This window comes from Danaus plexippus, chromosome 25 (genome assembly GCF_018135715.1).
Source record: "Danaus plexippus chromosome 25, MEX_DaPlex, whole genome shotgun sequence".
In the NCBI taxonomy this organism is placed as follows: domain Eukaryota; kingdom Metazoa; phylum Arthropoda; class Insecta; order Lepidoptera; family Nymphalidae; genus Danaus; species Danaus plexippus.
This window is the reverse complement of record NC_083553.1, coordinates 3,969,683-3,987,111: the sequence shown is the minus strand read 5'-3', so window position 1 is coordinate 3,987,111 and position 17,429 is coordinate 3,969,683. Positions and strand designations below refer to the sequence as shown.

General features: G+C 31.6%; 2 protein-coding genes and 1 non-coding gene across 5 annotated transcripts; 1 reads left to right on the top strand and 2 right to left on the bottom strand.

The window, feature by feature from the left end:
• Nucleotides 1-1,143: 1,143 nt before the first annotated feature.
• LOC116775275 (transient receptor potential channel pyrexia-like) lies at nt 1,144-17,279 on the top strand. 3 transcript variants are annotated; one of them, XM_061524538.1, is made up of 13 exons: nt 1,144-1,279; nt 2,899-3,037; nt 3,504-3,698; nt 4,011-4,228; nt 8,334-8,530; nt 9,784-9,965; nt 10,098-10,323; nt 10,630-10,788; nt 11,036-12,148; nt 12,212-12,472; nt 12,855-13,732; nt 16,080-16,161; nt 17,180-17,279. In XM_061524538.1, exons 1-12 carry the CDS (start codon nt 1,267-1,269, stop codon nt 16,096-16,098), a joined length of 3,600 nt encoding a protein of 1,199 aa, XP_061380522.1. In that variant the 5' UTR covers nt 1,144-1,266; the 3' UTR covers nt 16,099-16,161; nt 17,180-17,279. The 3 variants fall into 3 exon arrangements, with proteins under 3 accessions (XP_061380522.1, XP_061380520.1, XP_061380521.1); XM_061524536.1 differs by lacking the exon at nt 1,144-1,279 and adding an exon at nt 2,301-2,487; XM_061524537.1 differs by lacking the exons at nt 1,144-1,279; nt 16,080-16,161; nt 17,180-17,279 and adding an exon at nt 2,301-2,487 and having other exon boundaries at nt 12,855-14,146.
• Nucleotides 4,919-7,786, bottom strand: LOC116769118 (dynein light chain roadblock-type 2-like). The gene is made up of 4 exons (XM_032660133.2): nt 7,696-7,786; nt 7,419-7,497; nt 5,559-5,659; nt 4,919-5,097 (listed from the first exon to the last, which is right to left on the bottom strand). Exons 1-4 carry the CDS (start codon nt 7,717-7,719, stop codon nt 4,990-4,992), a joined length of 312 nt encoding a protein of 103 aa, XP_032516024.1. The 5' UTR covers nt 7,720-7,786; the 3' UTR covers nt 4,919-4,989.
• Trnad-guc (transfer RNA aspartic acid (anticodon GUC)) lies at nt 16,240-16,311 on the bottom strand. The gene has a single exon. It is a non-coding gene; the product is annotated as a tRNA-Asp (tRNA).
• Nucleotides 17,280-17,429: the final 150 nt, after the last annotated feature.

The window sequence follows — 17,429 nt, the reverse complement described above, 5'->3', positions numbered from 1 at the left end:
ACGGACACAAATTCCTGACACGGAACCTCATCTCTAATAGTCAAATTTTTAACAGATAGTCTATAATAGAATATAGACAGTAAGTTTCCTAAAATGTTTTTCATATACAAAAAAACTAACGACTATCTTTGAATAGGATTGTGCTGATAAAGTAATTCATTTCTTTATGTTTATACTTTAAAATCAAAAGTTACGAAATATAAAAAAAAGATTTAAATTACCAAAATAATATTTCCATTTCCTATAAAGTTTAATTTTCTTTTACTTTATAATATTATTTATTCTTTAATTCCATTTGCGTATTTCTTAGTTCTATAAATCCACTCAATCAAAAATGATACTTACATATGAATGTACAAATAAAATTTGTATCGTAATTGTATTTATCAATATCTTTATCTTGACTTTGTAGGTTTTCTTATCATGCGATAATATTTCGATTGGATCAACAGATTTCGTAATAAATAGACAGGACAGGAATAAAAGTGTCAAAATTAAGGATACAAATCGTAATAGATTTATTAAAGATCATATAATTTAAAAAATTTTACAAAATTAGACCATAATAAGTTCACGTAGATACATGCTTTTTATTTAAAGACGAAACCTCTCAGCATTCAATGGATTCACCGTGCGGGTGCGCGGCCATCGCGTTGCAGGGGGAGGAGCTTCAGCAGTGCCTGGGACTTGCGACCCAGGTGTAGGTTAAAGGGCCCCCTATCTAACGCGCGTTAAAGGCTGCTTTCTCTCGCTGACCAAATTAAAGATATATACGGAATGATTCCAATAAAAATAATGAACGCTATATATAACGAAACAACGGCCTTTCACATACATATAATGGTAAGATATGATTAAATTTAATTAAGTTCCGCGTCTATTCAGCAGACGGTTTAAACAAATATGTACATAGTACCCACTTGTTGTTTGGTTAGGTTAGCCCTTACAAAACGGTACAAATTACTTTTGAATAAAGACAGCAATTTGACATTCAAATAATATAGAAGCTTGGAACATTAGTTTCAAATATAAAGCTACGTGTTATTTTATTTAAAATCGCTACATTAAAGCGGATGTTTACGTAAAGAAAAATATAAATATTGATAAAAAAAAGATGTATATTATGACATTTCTAAAAATAACAGTGCCTAGGACGCAATGATGATAAGCAAGAGACGTTTTGTGTTTGACGAACGCACGGGAATTAAATGTTACGATTTGTTATAATTATTAGTTGTTTCATAATATGTGACTCTGTTTACAATAATGCCCCACAAAGGTATGTGTTGTTTAAAATATAGTTATTATTGCTTGAACATGTTTACATTGATACAACAGGAAGATGCCGTACCATATATTTTAGCTTTATGCTGTTGAAATTGTTTACCTGATTACATTAATTCATATGTAAACAACACAAATTGTTAATAAATTCACTGTAAACATTATTTAAATTGTATAACCATTGGAATATGTAAGACAGTGTATTAGTCATATATTTTGTACCCAAATATTTTTATTATTGTTCTAATATTATAACCAAGAAAACTACTATATAGCTAGTCTATATAGAAAATGTATTTTTTTAGTTAAGTAATATATGTAAGTACTTTTTATCACGATGTAAGTACTTTACCACAATATTTTTTTTTTATTTATATATAATTAAAAACAATTCAGTCCTACTTTAACTATGGAAATGTGACAGTTAAAGTTAAAACAAATGATTATTAAAAATTATGTAAAATAGCTTTGCTAGTCTGTTCATAATGTTAAGATATTAACAGTACTATTTTTTTTTTTTGGTTAATAACAACTACCTACCTGTCTTTCTCAGAAGAGCCTTCCAATGATACCTATTGGGAATTAATATACAAAAACAGGCAGGACAACTTAAGTATCAAAAACTTTGAGTATTTTATAAAGTCTAAATTTATAAAATTGGGAATGTGTGTAACATAATGTACGATAAACCGTCACGCCAAAAAACTATAAAACTTTTTGTAAAACATTATATTTAAATCAGTCTTCAGATAGGACCACGGAGGTTATATATAACATAAAAAAACAGCCCTGCAACTAAATAAAGTAGTGTGTATTTTATAAAACACCAACACTAGATTGGACAGACAAATTGCGTATTGCCTTCTTGTGTTGTAAGATATTATGGTAATTTTTTTTCCAAAGTGATAACATACAAGTTTTTCTATAATATATTTTTGTTCCGTATGCGCCCGCGCATCGAGTGACCTTCGGGGACTGTGCAAACATAAGGTAGAGTTTATCTTTGATTTAGTCACGCGATTACTACCGCCAGGTTCCCATGTCGGTTTTGATGAAATCACATCAAAAGTGTACAATTTTTGTATATGATAATCTAAAAAAAATAACGTCCAGCTACCGAAATGTGAGATCATAATATGAATTGACTAAACCATTAACAAATGTGGAACAAAAGTAAAACTTTCGCGTCGTTTTTGGTTAAAGGTAATGAGATCAATAAATAGATAATATTCTTATTTTACGGGAAATTAAATATTAAGTATTGTAAATAGCATTCGTCGAAGAAAACAATGTTTTACTTTTGAAACTAGAGGTCATCTATGATTTCGGAGTTTGAAGCGATAATTTTATTTTTCTATTGTTTTATTATTTATATTTCAATTCAGCATTTATTTTCACAACATCAATGATGTATATGATAAGAAAAAAGTTCAACAAAACGCGGTTAAAAACTTTACCTATAAGTACATTTTCTCTAATTTTCGTTATCGCACTAAGACATTTTAATGTCCTTAGAATCCGGGATATTTGTAGTCAAACGAGTTATTATATTAGGACATTTTCTTTGAATAAAATATATGTTATTCGTGTCTGACCATTGTGTAATATTTATAGATGTAGAGAAAGGATATCACAGCGAAGAGGAGAAATCGACTCCTCTGCTGGCCAACAATGATAGAACCAGGCCAGCCAGTTACGAAGGACGACAAAGGCCCCCCAGGCCCCGGAAACCAACCTCCAATAATATGGCACCGTAAGTTACCTTATAAACTGTTATTTGAAGGTAAATTTATTAACTATACAATTAAAATTACATGATCCTTTATAATAACTTGCTAGCCATATTTATATTATTTTTTTATGCTGCATTTAAAATGAGTAATGTTTTTGTCTTCGAAAACAATTACCCTTACATAGAAACTGAGCTATTATTAGCTTATAAACTATATGTTCATTAAAATTTAATGGTACGCCGTTAGAATATTACTCAATGCTTGTTGTTTTGTTAAATACGAAAGTATATTTTGACATAGTTTTAATATCTTTATTTATGCATATCATATGTAGGTATTTCAAGGCCAATACGTTACCCACCTAATATAAAGTAATAAAGAAATCTTGTTTATTATAAAACTCCATATAGTACAATAGCTGTATATTTTCCTCCCACACATATATAATTTATGTACAGAAGTAAATTGAGTAATGAATCCCAACAGCCCTCCGCCAACTCCACCAGTCGCCAAAAAGCTGACCCTGGACATATCATCTGTTCTATCCACCCCGGATTGTACTCCAGGACTAGATACGTCAGAATATCCGAAAAAATTCTTCCGAAGTGACAGGAGGCTTCGACGCCTGAATACAGAATTACTGGAAGCTATAGGAAACCATGATGTTGAAGAAGTCGAAAAGTATAACTCCTTACATACGTTCTTACGTTAAATTGAAAAAATATATACTCTGTTTTTATCTATATGATTACACGAAATCCCAAACTTTTACTAAAACTTTATTTTATATTATTTTTCTGTTAAAGTTAATGTTTAATTTTAAAAATCCGTTCTACATTTGTGACTCATGGCGTCGTGTGCAGTTTAACGTTAATGTACTCCCCTGATTACCTCAAGAATAAAAATTTATCAACTTGTATCAATCACTACTAAAATTGACAATCAATATCTTTTTTTCGGATCCTTAATATTAATCATAATTTATTCGAACAGGCTTCTAAAGGAAGGAGCGAATCCTAATGCAACTTGTCGTCTGGATTACGTATCAGCAATTCATTTGGCGGCCATGGTAGCAGGAGATTCTCTAGACCTGCTTCTAAAACATGGTGCAGAAAGACATCGCCAGGACAGGCTGGGAAGAACACCACTCCATCTAGCCGCGTTCGCTGGTAATGCAAGGCAAATGGCTATACTCTTGGATCTACCGGAAGGTTAGTCAATGAAATGAGATTTTTATTTTGGGGAACAAGAAAATAAATATAAAATCAGTTTCAGAGGAGATCTAACAATTATAACTAAACTGTACAAAATAAAAATAAAAAAAAACCGCAAGCCTAGGGCTCGCAATCGTGTAATGATAGGACAAAAATGCTGTGTCATTTTGGAAAAGAGATGATTATAACACAGCTTAAAAACCATATCAAGGAAACGAGTTTCCAAATTTAAAAAACTCTTAAGATCTACGGAGCCACATACAGATAAAAACACTCATTCCAGACCCACACGCCAAGATATCGTCGTCAAACTTAAAACAATCCTTGTTTTCGTGGATTAAAAATAATTAACCTTAGAAATTACGATGTGATAAGTGTGCTAGGTCAGCCTGATAAAATGTGGATTGAAAAAATAACCTCTCATACAAACCATATTGCATTATAAGTTTATAACAACATCTAAGCACTTCAGGATCAAATTAGTGATAATTTTGTTTCTACTAATTAAGTTGCGGATACGTCCATATGTGCAAATATTTTAACGGTTTATTAGCATGATTTAGTAGCTGTATGCTCTACAAGCTGTCATTATATCTCAATTGTTGTATGGGTATAAGAAATATAATAAATAAAATGATTATAAACAGAAATAATATTTAAATAAAGACGGAAGCTCTTTGCCAAATGTTTATTGTCATACAAAAGTCCAGAGAAAAATCAACAATGAAATCAAATACAAGTTATCATTTGCAAACTCATCAAGACCTCCTCATCACCACGATGAGTGTGAACTCATGGTCCGGAGCCACTACAGCCTCAGATTTCCTTGATACCAATCGCAGAACCACCAACTCGTCTGTCACATCCTGTTTACATAGAATCAATTTAATTCTCTATTTGCAGGTCGCTATTCTGCACGGAACCTCAAAATAATAAAGGTTGATAGGTTCATTTTCATAAACTTCGTATTAAACCTAACTGAAAAGTCATTGTATTTAATGTATTTTTCAACTTATCTCAGAACACTCAAGTATATTGAGTACTCCTCCACCAACTAGACCTGAACATGTACAAATTTCCTCAAAAATCTATTCTTTTCATATTAAAACTAAATTTATGTTTCAGAAGCTAACATTAACACTCCATTGCGAAATTTATTAGTGTATTTCCATTATCAAACATAACTCCCAACAGTTCCAAACTGTTGCTCCACTTTTATTCCCTGGTGGGGGTTTTGAATGAAAAACTTTGATACAACTTGTTTTTCCTCTACATAAAATCATATCACTATTTTGTTAGAATTAAATTTCTTATGATTATAACTCACTATTTCTTTCAAAGCGTTAGAAGCATGGTGTGACAGATTCCGCATGTGAGTTGAATAGGTAGCAGCCGTCAGACTGTCCAATGTCGTAGTTTCTGGAAAACCTGTCACATAAAATAAAAACAATAAAAAAACACTTTATACGGAAGTCAGGCATAGATTGATTTAATTGAAACGTTCTATTTAGTTACACCTCTTGTGCAACGGATGTCATCAATACGGTAGCTGATTTGGTTAATCGTAATTTATAAAGCTAGCACTTTGACAGAGTCTAGAATGATGTTGGCACAAGTCTCATATGACAATAAACGCATCAATCGTCATGAGCATCAGAGAGGCGCTCATTACTGTACTGGACGATTTGTCAGGAAACTGTCTTACGACTCCATTGCTGTACCTACCCGCAACTAAGCTTAATGAAGAAGCGAACAATATTATTGCACGCATGATATAAATATGTTCGCCAGAGGTAACATCCTGATAGGCCAACTTGAATACTTCACACATGTACGTAAAGCGAAATCTTATAGGTATCCCAATTCTGATAGTAAATTACTACTGTGAGTGATAAACTACTAGGACTCTCAGGTGTGTCATCACCCAAGGATTTAAAAGTAAATTAAATTACCATACAAAATAATATAAAAACTAAACCTTCGATTCAGCCATCACTTCACTACCAAAAATTAATCATACAAAGTAGGAAGAAGATAATAGTTATATATATACATAGCTACAAAGACATGCTACAAATGATGCTAGGAGTAAACAAATTCACATCTGCATAGATGTAAAATATCTCAGCGATAAAACATTCCATTTTGCTGTAGTTCTTCTGCAGAAACAGATTACTTCAGCGGGACTTCATATAACAACGGCTTTTAAGTGCGTTCGTAATTTCTCTCGAGACGTTTTAAGACTAGATTTATAGATTTTAAACGTCTACTCGGATTAAAACGTTATCCCCTTGCAGGACTTATAGACGGTATTTCTTTATTATAGTGTAGAAGTAAATCTGATTTGTACGTGATTGGTGAATTAATAAAAACTTCACCAAAACTTACATTACCTGTGAGCTAAATGGTTTTGACTTTCCTCAACTAATATGCGTTATACAAAGTTATTGGTTAGCCATAAATCTGACCTCGTGCAATGAGTCTAGCAAAAACATTTTGGTCCATCAGTCTATAACCGCTTGACCTTTCCACTATTCTTGATATCTTGTTTACCATCATCAAAAGATGATAAAATACAACTAATTCGACATCTTTTTTATTAAACTTCATATTTCATAATATTAGTCTTCTAATAGTGGTATTAGCAAAACTGAAGACATTTGTAAAATGACTTGTAAAAACACTTGTTTACTCAAAGCAAAACAAAGGTTAAGTCCTAAAGGTTTTAATTAAAAAAGACAAGCCAGGCGCTTGGCTTTTTAAGTTTATGTTTTATTCAACTTGTAGTGCATTAATATACATTAAAGGAACTCACTAGAGTATTTATTAAATCATACAATAATAACTCTATTTAGATTCCACTAACTTCATAGTAAAGTAATAAAATAAACATAAAAACAGTATTTCAAATCTAAAATTGCAATTTCAATTCAAGCTTCTCAATTCGAGCGCCTTACTTCTCGCAATCAACATCCCTCAGTTGGAAAGGATTCACTAACGCAATTATTTCTGAGCTCCCTTTGATAAAATAGTTTTGGCTTAAATCTGCAATTTTGAACTCTGCGCAGTTTTGAGACTCAAAATTGTTGCAATGGCATTAACTGTTCCACATCATATCTCGCCAAATAATTGATATAAACTAATAACGAATATACTAATTTAAAAAATATAAAATTCTGTACCATACCTTCACAATTAACAATTATAGTTCCAACAACATTTCCATTTTCATTGATCCGAGTCATTGTGTTTCTAGCTAGTTTACCCTAAAAATATATATTCAGACCAAATTAAACATATTTAAATTATTCTTTACATAAATTCAAGCTATATTTCCTTAAAGATACGACTGTAAACAGATCTGCAGATACGGCACTTGACTTAAGTAGCGAGTAAGAAATTTCGCCAGACAATAACGTTTACAATTTAAAATTTACGGTCCTTAACCGCAAGGCACTCCTTACCATAAAATTCTGGGCTATTTCCATGATTAAGGACTAAAAGCCTTTAGAGGAGCTCATAAAACAACCTTATTAAAATTCGCGTCAAAATTCTCTTCAGAATATTTAAAAAATACAAAGCGTGACATTCAGCCAGGCACTATTTACTTCTTTGCATAAAAACTTCACAAATCTCCAAATTAATCTGTTTTGATTATATTAAAATTTGTATTTACTCACTCTTATATACGGACACATGTACGTTAAATCTTTGTTGCATTTCAGTCTTATTTCTCGTTCCTATTTAACTCTTAAGTTTATATTATAATAGCTCATAAAAACATTTTTAGCAATCAGAATTTATTTAAAATATACGAAATTTGAGAATAAGACTCAATGATATCTTGAACGTGAAAACAGATATACCATCGTGATGAATATAAAAAATATTTTCTTTATCCAGAAGCGAGAAATGTGATTGTTCTGAAAAACAATACCTTTTAAATGAGTAGGTACGTGAGGCATTCGTTTAAATAAAACGTTTATTTTATAAGAAGATAGAAAAGCGTTAAGCAAAATAGTTAGTTTTCCTGCGATGGCGTATTTTCTACCTACGTTTTCATCTCGAATCGTCCTTTTTTTTAAAACCGATACTATTTCAGAAATGCAAAAATTAATTGACAACGATGATTCTTCGACTTTCGACGGTATCAGGAATCAGTTTGAATTATCGTTCGATATGAGACAGAAAGCTCAAGAGATCGTAAATGTGAGATCCGACCTTGGCGAGATAGAGGTGTCGTTGCCGAAAACATGGAAGGACAATATCGACCATATGTGTATGGACATAAAAGGCACCGTGAGTATAAATAAAACAGATAACCAGAACATAATAATCAAACTGAAGGCAATATTGCGTTACCTTTACCACATGCTTCCATAGCCGACAGTAACAGCAGACAAAGAGTTTGAAAATTATAATTGTTAATTATATTTAATGCGTGTTCGTTATAAATTTTCATTGTATAGCAGTCGCTGGTTCGAATCCTGCTTGTGTTAATATATTTTTTTTTTATTCAGACGTTAATCCACACATTCAGCTCAAACTACTTTAAATAATAATACACACTATCATTGCAAATAACACTTAAAGCATTTTTATATATCAAGTCTTCTATAAAAAAAATATCAATAATAATGAAAAAAAAACTTTATTCCATTCGACAGACTCCTTCATTACTCAAGATTATGAGTCATCCAACTTTTAAAAATTTTGACATTGACAAAATATATACATACGTATAATTCCCGTATATATTTTGAAGCCATAGTTTAAATACTAATAAATATTATGTACTAAAATAAATTTAATCTCACAGGTACTTCATATTAAACAATATCTTTTCAGAATTGTAGAATAAAATAAAAAATTTAATGTCATAAATAGTATTTGTTATCTATAACAACAATTAAAGAGGTTATACATGTTACATCAGACATGATAAGTGATTTTCTCACAGATAATATCTGGCTCTAAGTAAAGGCAGATGTAACGTGTTTCCCATGAAATCACAACTAATTAATAACATATTATACGGTTTAAATCCACATAACAGCGGCCGCATTTTAAGCCTTACATTTCCCTTGTTAAATAAATAATTACGTCAACGACAGCAACAACATAACATTACAATTAAGCATTAAATAATTATCAGATAAATGATTCCAGTTCGCTAATATATCACCGGAGCTAGTGATGTATAACGAGATCTAAGAATTTCGCGAGTATTCATTTAAATGTGATCACATCTCGTCTGCCCGTGATCACGGTCGCTGCAAAGTAACCGAAACGTCGGGAGTATGTAGTTTTTAAAATAATAAAATACGCGTAGTAATCCGAAATATATTAGTTTCATTAGTAATTGTGAGATGTGTTACAAGCGATATAACACTATAACAGAATAGCTTGAACCTTAATGCTTCTCAATTTGTAATGAAAAACCCTGAAAGTATAACCATAAAATGTTGTTCAACACAAGTAAACGTACAGGTATTGAAAGTGGTAACGCCTGTTACATATTTACTATATTTTTGCTCGATATCTCCTATCAGTTGCCTTTACTCCAACCTGGATGGACTCCCCTCCATGTGGCAGCCTCCAGGGCTCGTCATCACTGCACCAGGTTTCTTTTAGCAGCTGGTGCGAATCCAAATATCTGCGATGTCATGGGTCGCACACCCCTAGATGTTGCTGGTTCAGCCTATTATTACAATAAGGAAATCAATCAGAAGAGGTTTGACTAATACATTTAAATTGAAACAAGACCGATATGATAAAACATTTAGTATACGTACAATATTTAAGTTGATTTTTTAATCTGTGATGAAATATTATTTTCTAATGTAACGTTTTGTCAAAATATTAGTTTTACAGAAGTAATTAGGATGCTGCTGAAAGCTGGTAGCCAGTTTAACACTATGAGAGCTGGTGGCATGAACGTAGACAGTCCGATACACACTGCCGTGGAACTTAATAACATAGAATGTATTCTAGAGTTATTGGATGCAGGAGTATCTGTTTCGTGTCTTAATTCAGAAGGCAAAACACCGTTACACGTATGTGTTGACAAGAAAATGGACGATGCTCTAAAGGTTGTATATGAATTTGAATTATTATGAAATTGAAATAAAAATTACGTCACGTTAGAAATGCCTTTATATATTTTAATCAACACCTACTTAAATATTATGATACATATTTTTTTTTTTGTATATTGTACTGTAAACAAGACAGGCAGTCGGTCGGAAACAGCAAAGCCATGGACGGATTATCAAAAAAAAAATCGATTTTTACAAGTTTATTTGAATAACACAATTGATAGACACAAACTAACTTGTAAGTACGTTACCTATAATAATAATGTTTGTAATAACGTCCATTGTCCATTTATGTTACAGATATTAGCCAACTATAATTACAAAGATGCGGATCCTTTGTCGTCTATGGTTGATGTCAAGGACAAAGACGGATATACAGTGTTGCATGCCGCTGTCAAAACAGCGTGGGTCGCTGGTGTTTGTATTGCATTAGAGGCTGGTGCTGATGTAACTATAACAGTGAGTGTTTACAATATTATAATTCTAGACGATAATATTCATTTACAGAGCCAGAGATTGAACTAGAAGAATTCAAAAAGATCAGAAATTCACATATCTAAATATATTATATCTCTTTATAATCTGAAACAAACATATCACTTAAAAAAAAAAACAATTAAATTGAATATCAAAGTCATTAATGTCGTTTGAGTCTATTCATTATCGTTCTAGAAAATGAGATTCTATTTCAGATTTAAAATTTCAGGCAAATGATGGTGAAACTGCCATACATTTAGCAGCAGCGTTGGGAAATACAGATGTATTGGATGAAATAATTCTACTGACATACCAAAACGGTTTAATAGATTGCCAGAACGAGGAAGGAGAAACGCCACTTTTCAAAGCCATTATAAATGGACACTTGAACTGCGTTGAGACTATACTCGAAAAAGGGGCATCCATAAATATGCTTATGCCTGGGGATGTTAACGTCCTGCACGTGGCTGCAGAGTATGGTCATCTAAGCATGTTGGAATTTCTTATGGAGTACGGAGATGGTGTCATAAAACAGTTCATAAATTCGCTCACCACACCAGACAGGAGAGGAATAGGAGCCATACATTTTGCAGTACTAAACAATAACGTCAAATGTTTAGAATATCTCATATCACAAGACGCTGATATTAGATTACGAACTACCCCCAGCCCTCACAAATCAGCAACACCTTTACATTTAGCCGCTAATAGAAATTACGTGGAATGTGCAAAAGTTATTTTAAATTGTGACAAAACAACCATATTGGAGGTCAATAGCTTAGGTTGGTATCCGTTACACTCAGCGGGCCATCACGGGAGTAGAGACGTTATATCGCTGCTTTTACAAGAAGGGGCAGACTTATCAGAATACACTGCAGCGCCGAAATTTAAAAGAACAGCTATCGATATGATAATAAATAACGTGTCCAAACCGACCGAGTTCCTAGAGGATGTATTCGATTCATACATATCATCTAATTCTCAGAACTTAAACGACTCCAAGTGTGTAGTGACCGTGGATTACAAAATACTGTTGCCAACCGCCTGCGAGATGGAACAGATGAAAGTTGTTGAATCTTTACTTAAAACTGGAAATCGTTACGGCCAACAGAAACTTCTTGTACATCCCTTGCTTGAGAGCTTTCTATACTTAAAATGGCAGGCGTTGTTGCCGTTCTTTTATGCTATTATAGCTATTTACGCGATGTTCGTCTCATCTTTAACAATTTTTATCACATCCATATTCTTTTACAAAGATACCAATACAGATAGGCCGGCTTACCTCGCTCCACACATTTGGAGCTATGTCGTATATTCAACGATATGTCTCATAATATTGCAGGTAAGACAATTCGAACAAAATTATCCCTTGAATAAAAATTGTAAAACTATTTAAAACTTTCAGGAGCTGTTATACATGAATTTAAAAAATACGAGATATTTTCGACAACTAGAAACTTGGATAAAAGTATTTTCTCTTCTCCTAGCGGCCAGTTTGCCTCCAGTAGTAGCATTTTTTTCCGATAGTGTCACCGACTTGCCAAGACACATCGCGACCTGTTCCCTGCTACTTTCTTGGATAGAACTAATGTTCTTACTATCTAGATTCCCAAACTGGGGTTATTATGTTCTTATGTTTGGTAAAGTTGCCAGTAATGTAATAAAGGTAAATTTAACATGTACTATATAATATTAATTATACTATTGAAAATTAAAAAGTATTGATATAACGTCCTCATGTTTGTGCATCTTTTAACCAAAAGCTATCAGTGCAGACTGATTATTAGAAAACTATAAAGCAAACTATCTCATATATACTTAGTTAATTGATACGTATTTTATTTAAACGTAATAATTAGTTGTAATTGACGAAAAACGATAAGAATAATATCTAATATGTATTCTGAGCTTAACTCTAAGTCCACATATCAATATTACAAACAAGTTAAAAGTTATACTAACATTGTTTAAAAAGCAAATATTTCGTCTGATACAGAGACTGTAACACGAAAGTCTACTACTGATCAGCTCACTTTGATTCCTTTCAGATACTCCTCACGTTTGCGTTCTTGGTGATCGGATTTTCTCTAAGTTTCATGATACAATTCAAATCAGAAATGCCATTTGATGGTCCATGGGCTGCGTTTGTCAAAACCATGGTGATGATGACGTCAGAGTTCGATTACATGGATTTATTTGATGAGGCGCATTCAAATGACCTCGCAAAATCACTGATAGTGGTTAGACTAATATTCGTGATATTTCTCATCCTGGCAGCGATAGTCCTCATGAATTTAATGGTTGGTGTGGCGGTTAATGACATCAATGATTTGGAAATATTAGGCAATATAAGAAGACTCGCCAAGCAAGTCGAATTTCTCGGTACCTTGGACAACTTAGTTTACAACAAGTTCTTTAGCACCATACTGCCAAATCGGGTTAGCAAACGACTGCAGAATAAAAGGAAGGTTATGAATGTGATGTCTTTCTGTCCTGGCAAGACTCGCTGGAGGTTCAATAGGTCGGTACCATCGCGTATTAAAAACGCTATAATCGATAAAGCGCAGCAACAAAAGAAACAGATGGAGGAAGAGTTCCACATGGAGACCTTTAAAAAGAAAATTGATGAAATGCATGAGGCTATTGTCAATCTGAATCTGTCTTATAAAGATACACAGGAGGCGACCAATAATGAAGGTACCAAAGAAATAATTCAAGGAATAAAAAAGGTTACACTTAAGGATATGGAAATATTACCAATGAACGAATGCCCGGTGAAAGTTAAAAAGCAAGTTGAAACTCAAATGGGCGAAGCAAATAAATCGATTGTTGAATTAAACGTAAAAATGGATCAAATGTCCTCAGAAATGGAATCCATTAAAGTACTTTTACACAGATTGGAAAGTAAATTAGGGAATATGAGAATGTAAATATAATTCATATATAATACATATATTAACAAAAAATATATATATATTTTCAATAATTTCCTTTGCCACTTTTATCATTATATTATATAACAAGTGAACGAATATCGTGAATTTATAGAACGTGTTAAAACAATCCTAAACTATCACAACAGCCTTTCAATTAAGACATAACTTAGAATTAGTTTTAGTTAAACTTTAAACAAATATGACGTTAAGTTCAAGAAACTTAACCTCGTATATAATTCAACGTGGTCTTTCAAACTGTTTGGTAAATACAAACTCTCTAACGTCCAAACTTTGGCATTTAATTATTACTTTGCTGTTCCGGTAGAAGAAACGTAATGTTTGTCGACTCCACGTGACAGAAAAGAAAAGCTTTTAAAGAAATTAAACTATGCTTGGTCTAAAAATATTTCTTTATTCATGTTCTAACCATGCTTCGTACTTTTATATATATAATGACAAGACTTAAATTTTAACTCCATGTACCCCTTAAATAATCTGTTATTTCAAAATTAAACATTAAATAAATGCAAGAAATAATAGTACTTTTTTTAAACAATACTAAATCTTATCTATTTCTCTTATATTAATATACTTAAGATAAGTTGGCAGCATTTGTACGAGAAAAAATAGATGGACACCGTGTCACGCCTAGCAGAAGTAAAATATAAAAATTATTTGGAAGAATTAACACTTGTTTCATAAAAAAATATTACTTTTAAGTAAACATGCGTCATAATGGAATATATGTAGGTATACGAGCTAAGTGTTGCCATATTATGTGTTTTAAATTTATTTGAATTAATAATTCTTCGTTTGTCTTAAACAAAATACCCTTATAGGGACAAATTAGATATTTTAGATATTAAATGAGAATATCGTCTCATTAAATGGAAAATTTGATTTCATAACAAAAAACTTAAAACTAATTCATATTTTTTTTATAGTATTAAAGTGACAGGCTTTTAGGTAAATAAAAAGCCGAATAAATCGTCGTCATTGTGTAAGAACCATTAATCGAACAACGCTTTTTTTGTTTTTAATTCAGGAACTACAATATCTTCATCTACATACACATAAATCTTTCGTTTCAGCCACATCAATTTTATTCCAAAAGGTTTTTTCTTAATAAGTATGTAAAATAATTCTTTAAATATAACATAAAAGCTATCGAATAAAAAATATAGCAGGAGGTCAAAATAAGATAAATTGTATTGTATACTGAAGACATTTACAAGCAATTTGCTTCATAGCACTTAGCGTAATGGCGCCAATTGAGACTCAGGTGCTATGTCAATATCGATATTCAAACCGAGTCCGTTAAAAAAAAAAAAGAAAAAACTGAATGATATTTCAGCAATTAAAATAAGAAAATACGAAACACAAGTAAAAAGAAAATTGTTATTTGTTTTAGGGCTTTTTAAAATATATATCCTTAAAAAAACAAAATTGGCTGACACTTTGTTCATATGGTGAAAGCAAACTAATACAAACCCATTAAATGTCTACACATCCATACGTCCTCACAAACATTCGCTTTTATAATATTATCAGTATACATCTATTTTATTTAAAAGTTTAAAAACTAATGTAAGAGCTAACAAAATAGTGTCGGCGTAGCTATTATTAATTGTTATCTATCAAAGCGACTATCAATATAAATTCCTGGAACTCCGTATTTTAACCGTCAAAATTCTTTTTTATCTGTTTTTTATTTGACCAAAATTACAAAGCTCCATAGTTATATGACAAATAGCAAAAAAATAGGTATCAATTTATTCATAACGACGGTTACGTTCGTTAGAAGTAATGGAAAATAAAATGAAAAAGATAATAAATTTCAAACCTTTAAAGTAAATGCTACAATAAAACCTACTTATTTTAAGAAATACATGATAAATTTATAATTAAATTTTATAATTCTATCCTACTGTCACTAATTTTTTTTCTTTAAATATTTTAATGTATGTCATATCTTTAAAAAAAAAAAAATGCCCAACATATATTTTTAATATTATAAAATGCTGTAAAAATTAGACCTATGCCATTAAAAAAAATTGGTATTTGAATAACCATCTAGATGTTGTATGTATATTATATTGTTATACATTGGATTTTATAGTACTTTTGAATATTTTATAAAAGTTATATAATATAATGTCGCTAATAAAAAAAAAACCTTATCAAACAGATTTCCCAAGCGTAAGAACTGTATCAAAGTATTTTCTAATTAAGTATTATTACACTTTTTTTTTAATAGATTTTGAAAACAATGTGTGTACAATAAGTTAATGAATATGTATACGTAATAGTTAATATAAAATGGTATATAATTTACAGGATTTCGACAAATCCGTGACAACGATAATAACAAGAATCGAAGATAACTCAAGAGTAATCGGAATTATGTTTTTTCGCCACAGTGAGTCAAAAATAATATTCTATACGGATTTTAAAAAATACATGAGTCCTTCCACAAAATTAATTTACAAAAAATAATCTCTCCGGCGGGGAATCGAACCCCGGTCTCCCGCGTGACAGGCGGGGATACTGACCACTATACTACCGAAGACGTTGAAAGAGCTAGCGAAATACTTTATTATATTTAAAATCAAGTTTTATATATTACTAGTTTTTGCCCGTGACTTCGTCTGCATTAATTTCTCAATTAGTAATATATAGCTTTTACTCACAACTTCATCCGGATTAGATAGATTTTTCGATAGTAGTATGAAAAAACCTGAGCTGTAGTTTTTTGTACGTATGTTTGAATTGTGCCGAGATGGGATGAGGCCATACTAAGTGTGATTGTCATAGGTTAGGTTAATACATTTTAAGAAGAATATAGGTTACTGCAATACATTTTTATATACGATGTTTTTTGTTTTTCGTTCCTTGGCTAGAAAAGTAATTTTTCCCATGGGATTGCGTTGTTTTCCCGCGGTCATAAGTAACTCATGTCCTTTCTTAAGTCTCAAACTAACTCCTTACCAAATTTCATTGAAATCTGTTTAGTAGTTTAGGCGTAAAAGCGATCGGCCGACCTGAATTTTGCCATGGGAATGCGTCATTTTCCCGGGCTAAAAAGTAGCCTATATCCTTTCTCAGGTATCAAAATATCTCCATACCATATTTCATGCAAATCGGTTCAGTGGTTTAGGCGTGATTGAGTAACAGACAGACAAATAGACAGAGTTACTTTCGCATTTATAATATTAGTATGGATTATTCCTAAATTAACATTTTCACGATTCTTATAATATTATTAAGACACTTCTATACGGTTCTCAAATTCCAAAAACACAAACTGAAGACCGGAACGCCTTATAAATAATATTTAACAATTTATCTGTAAGTGCTAATTTATAATCAATTTATGTGAAAGAAAACTAAGTAACTTTCAGAATTAAATGAAGTTCTATTGATTATATTTTTTACAGATTTTCCTCAAATATGCACAGTCCCGCTGATAGTTTCTCAAACCTTATCAAGCAGGCTGCCATCTTTGACGTCTTTATTCCAAACTGCAATAAAAGAAATAGTAATCTTCATCACCCAATATTTATTTAACTTAACGTATTACTTAATAACATTAAAATCGAATAATTATAAAACATTTAAAATTTTTAACAAATAAGTCTAAGTTTCCATCATGGCCGACAGGATGTTCTTGACAACTTAATTGCCTAC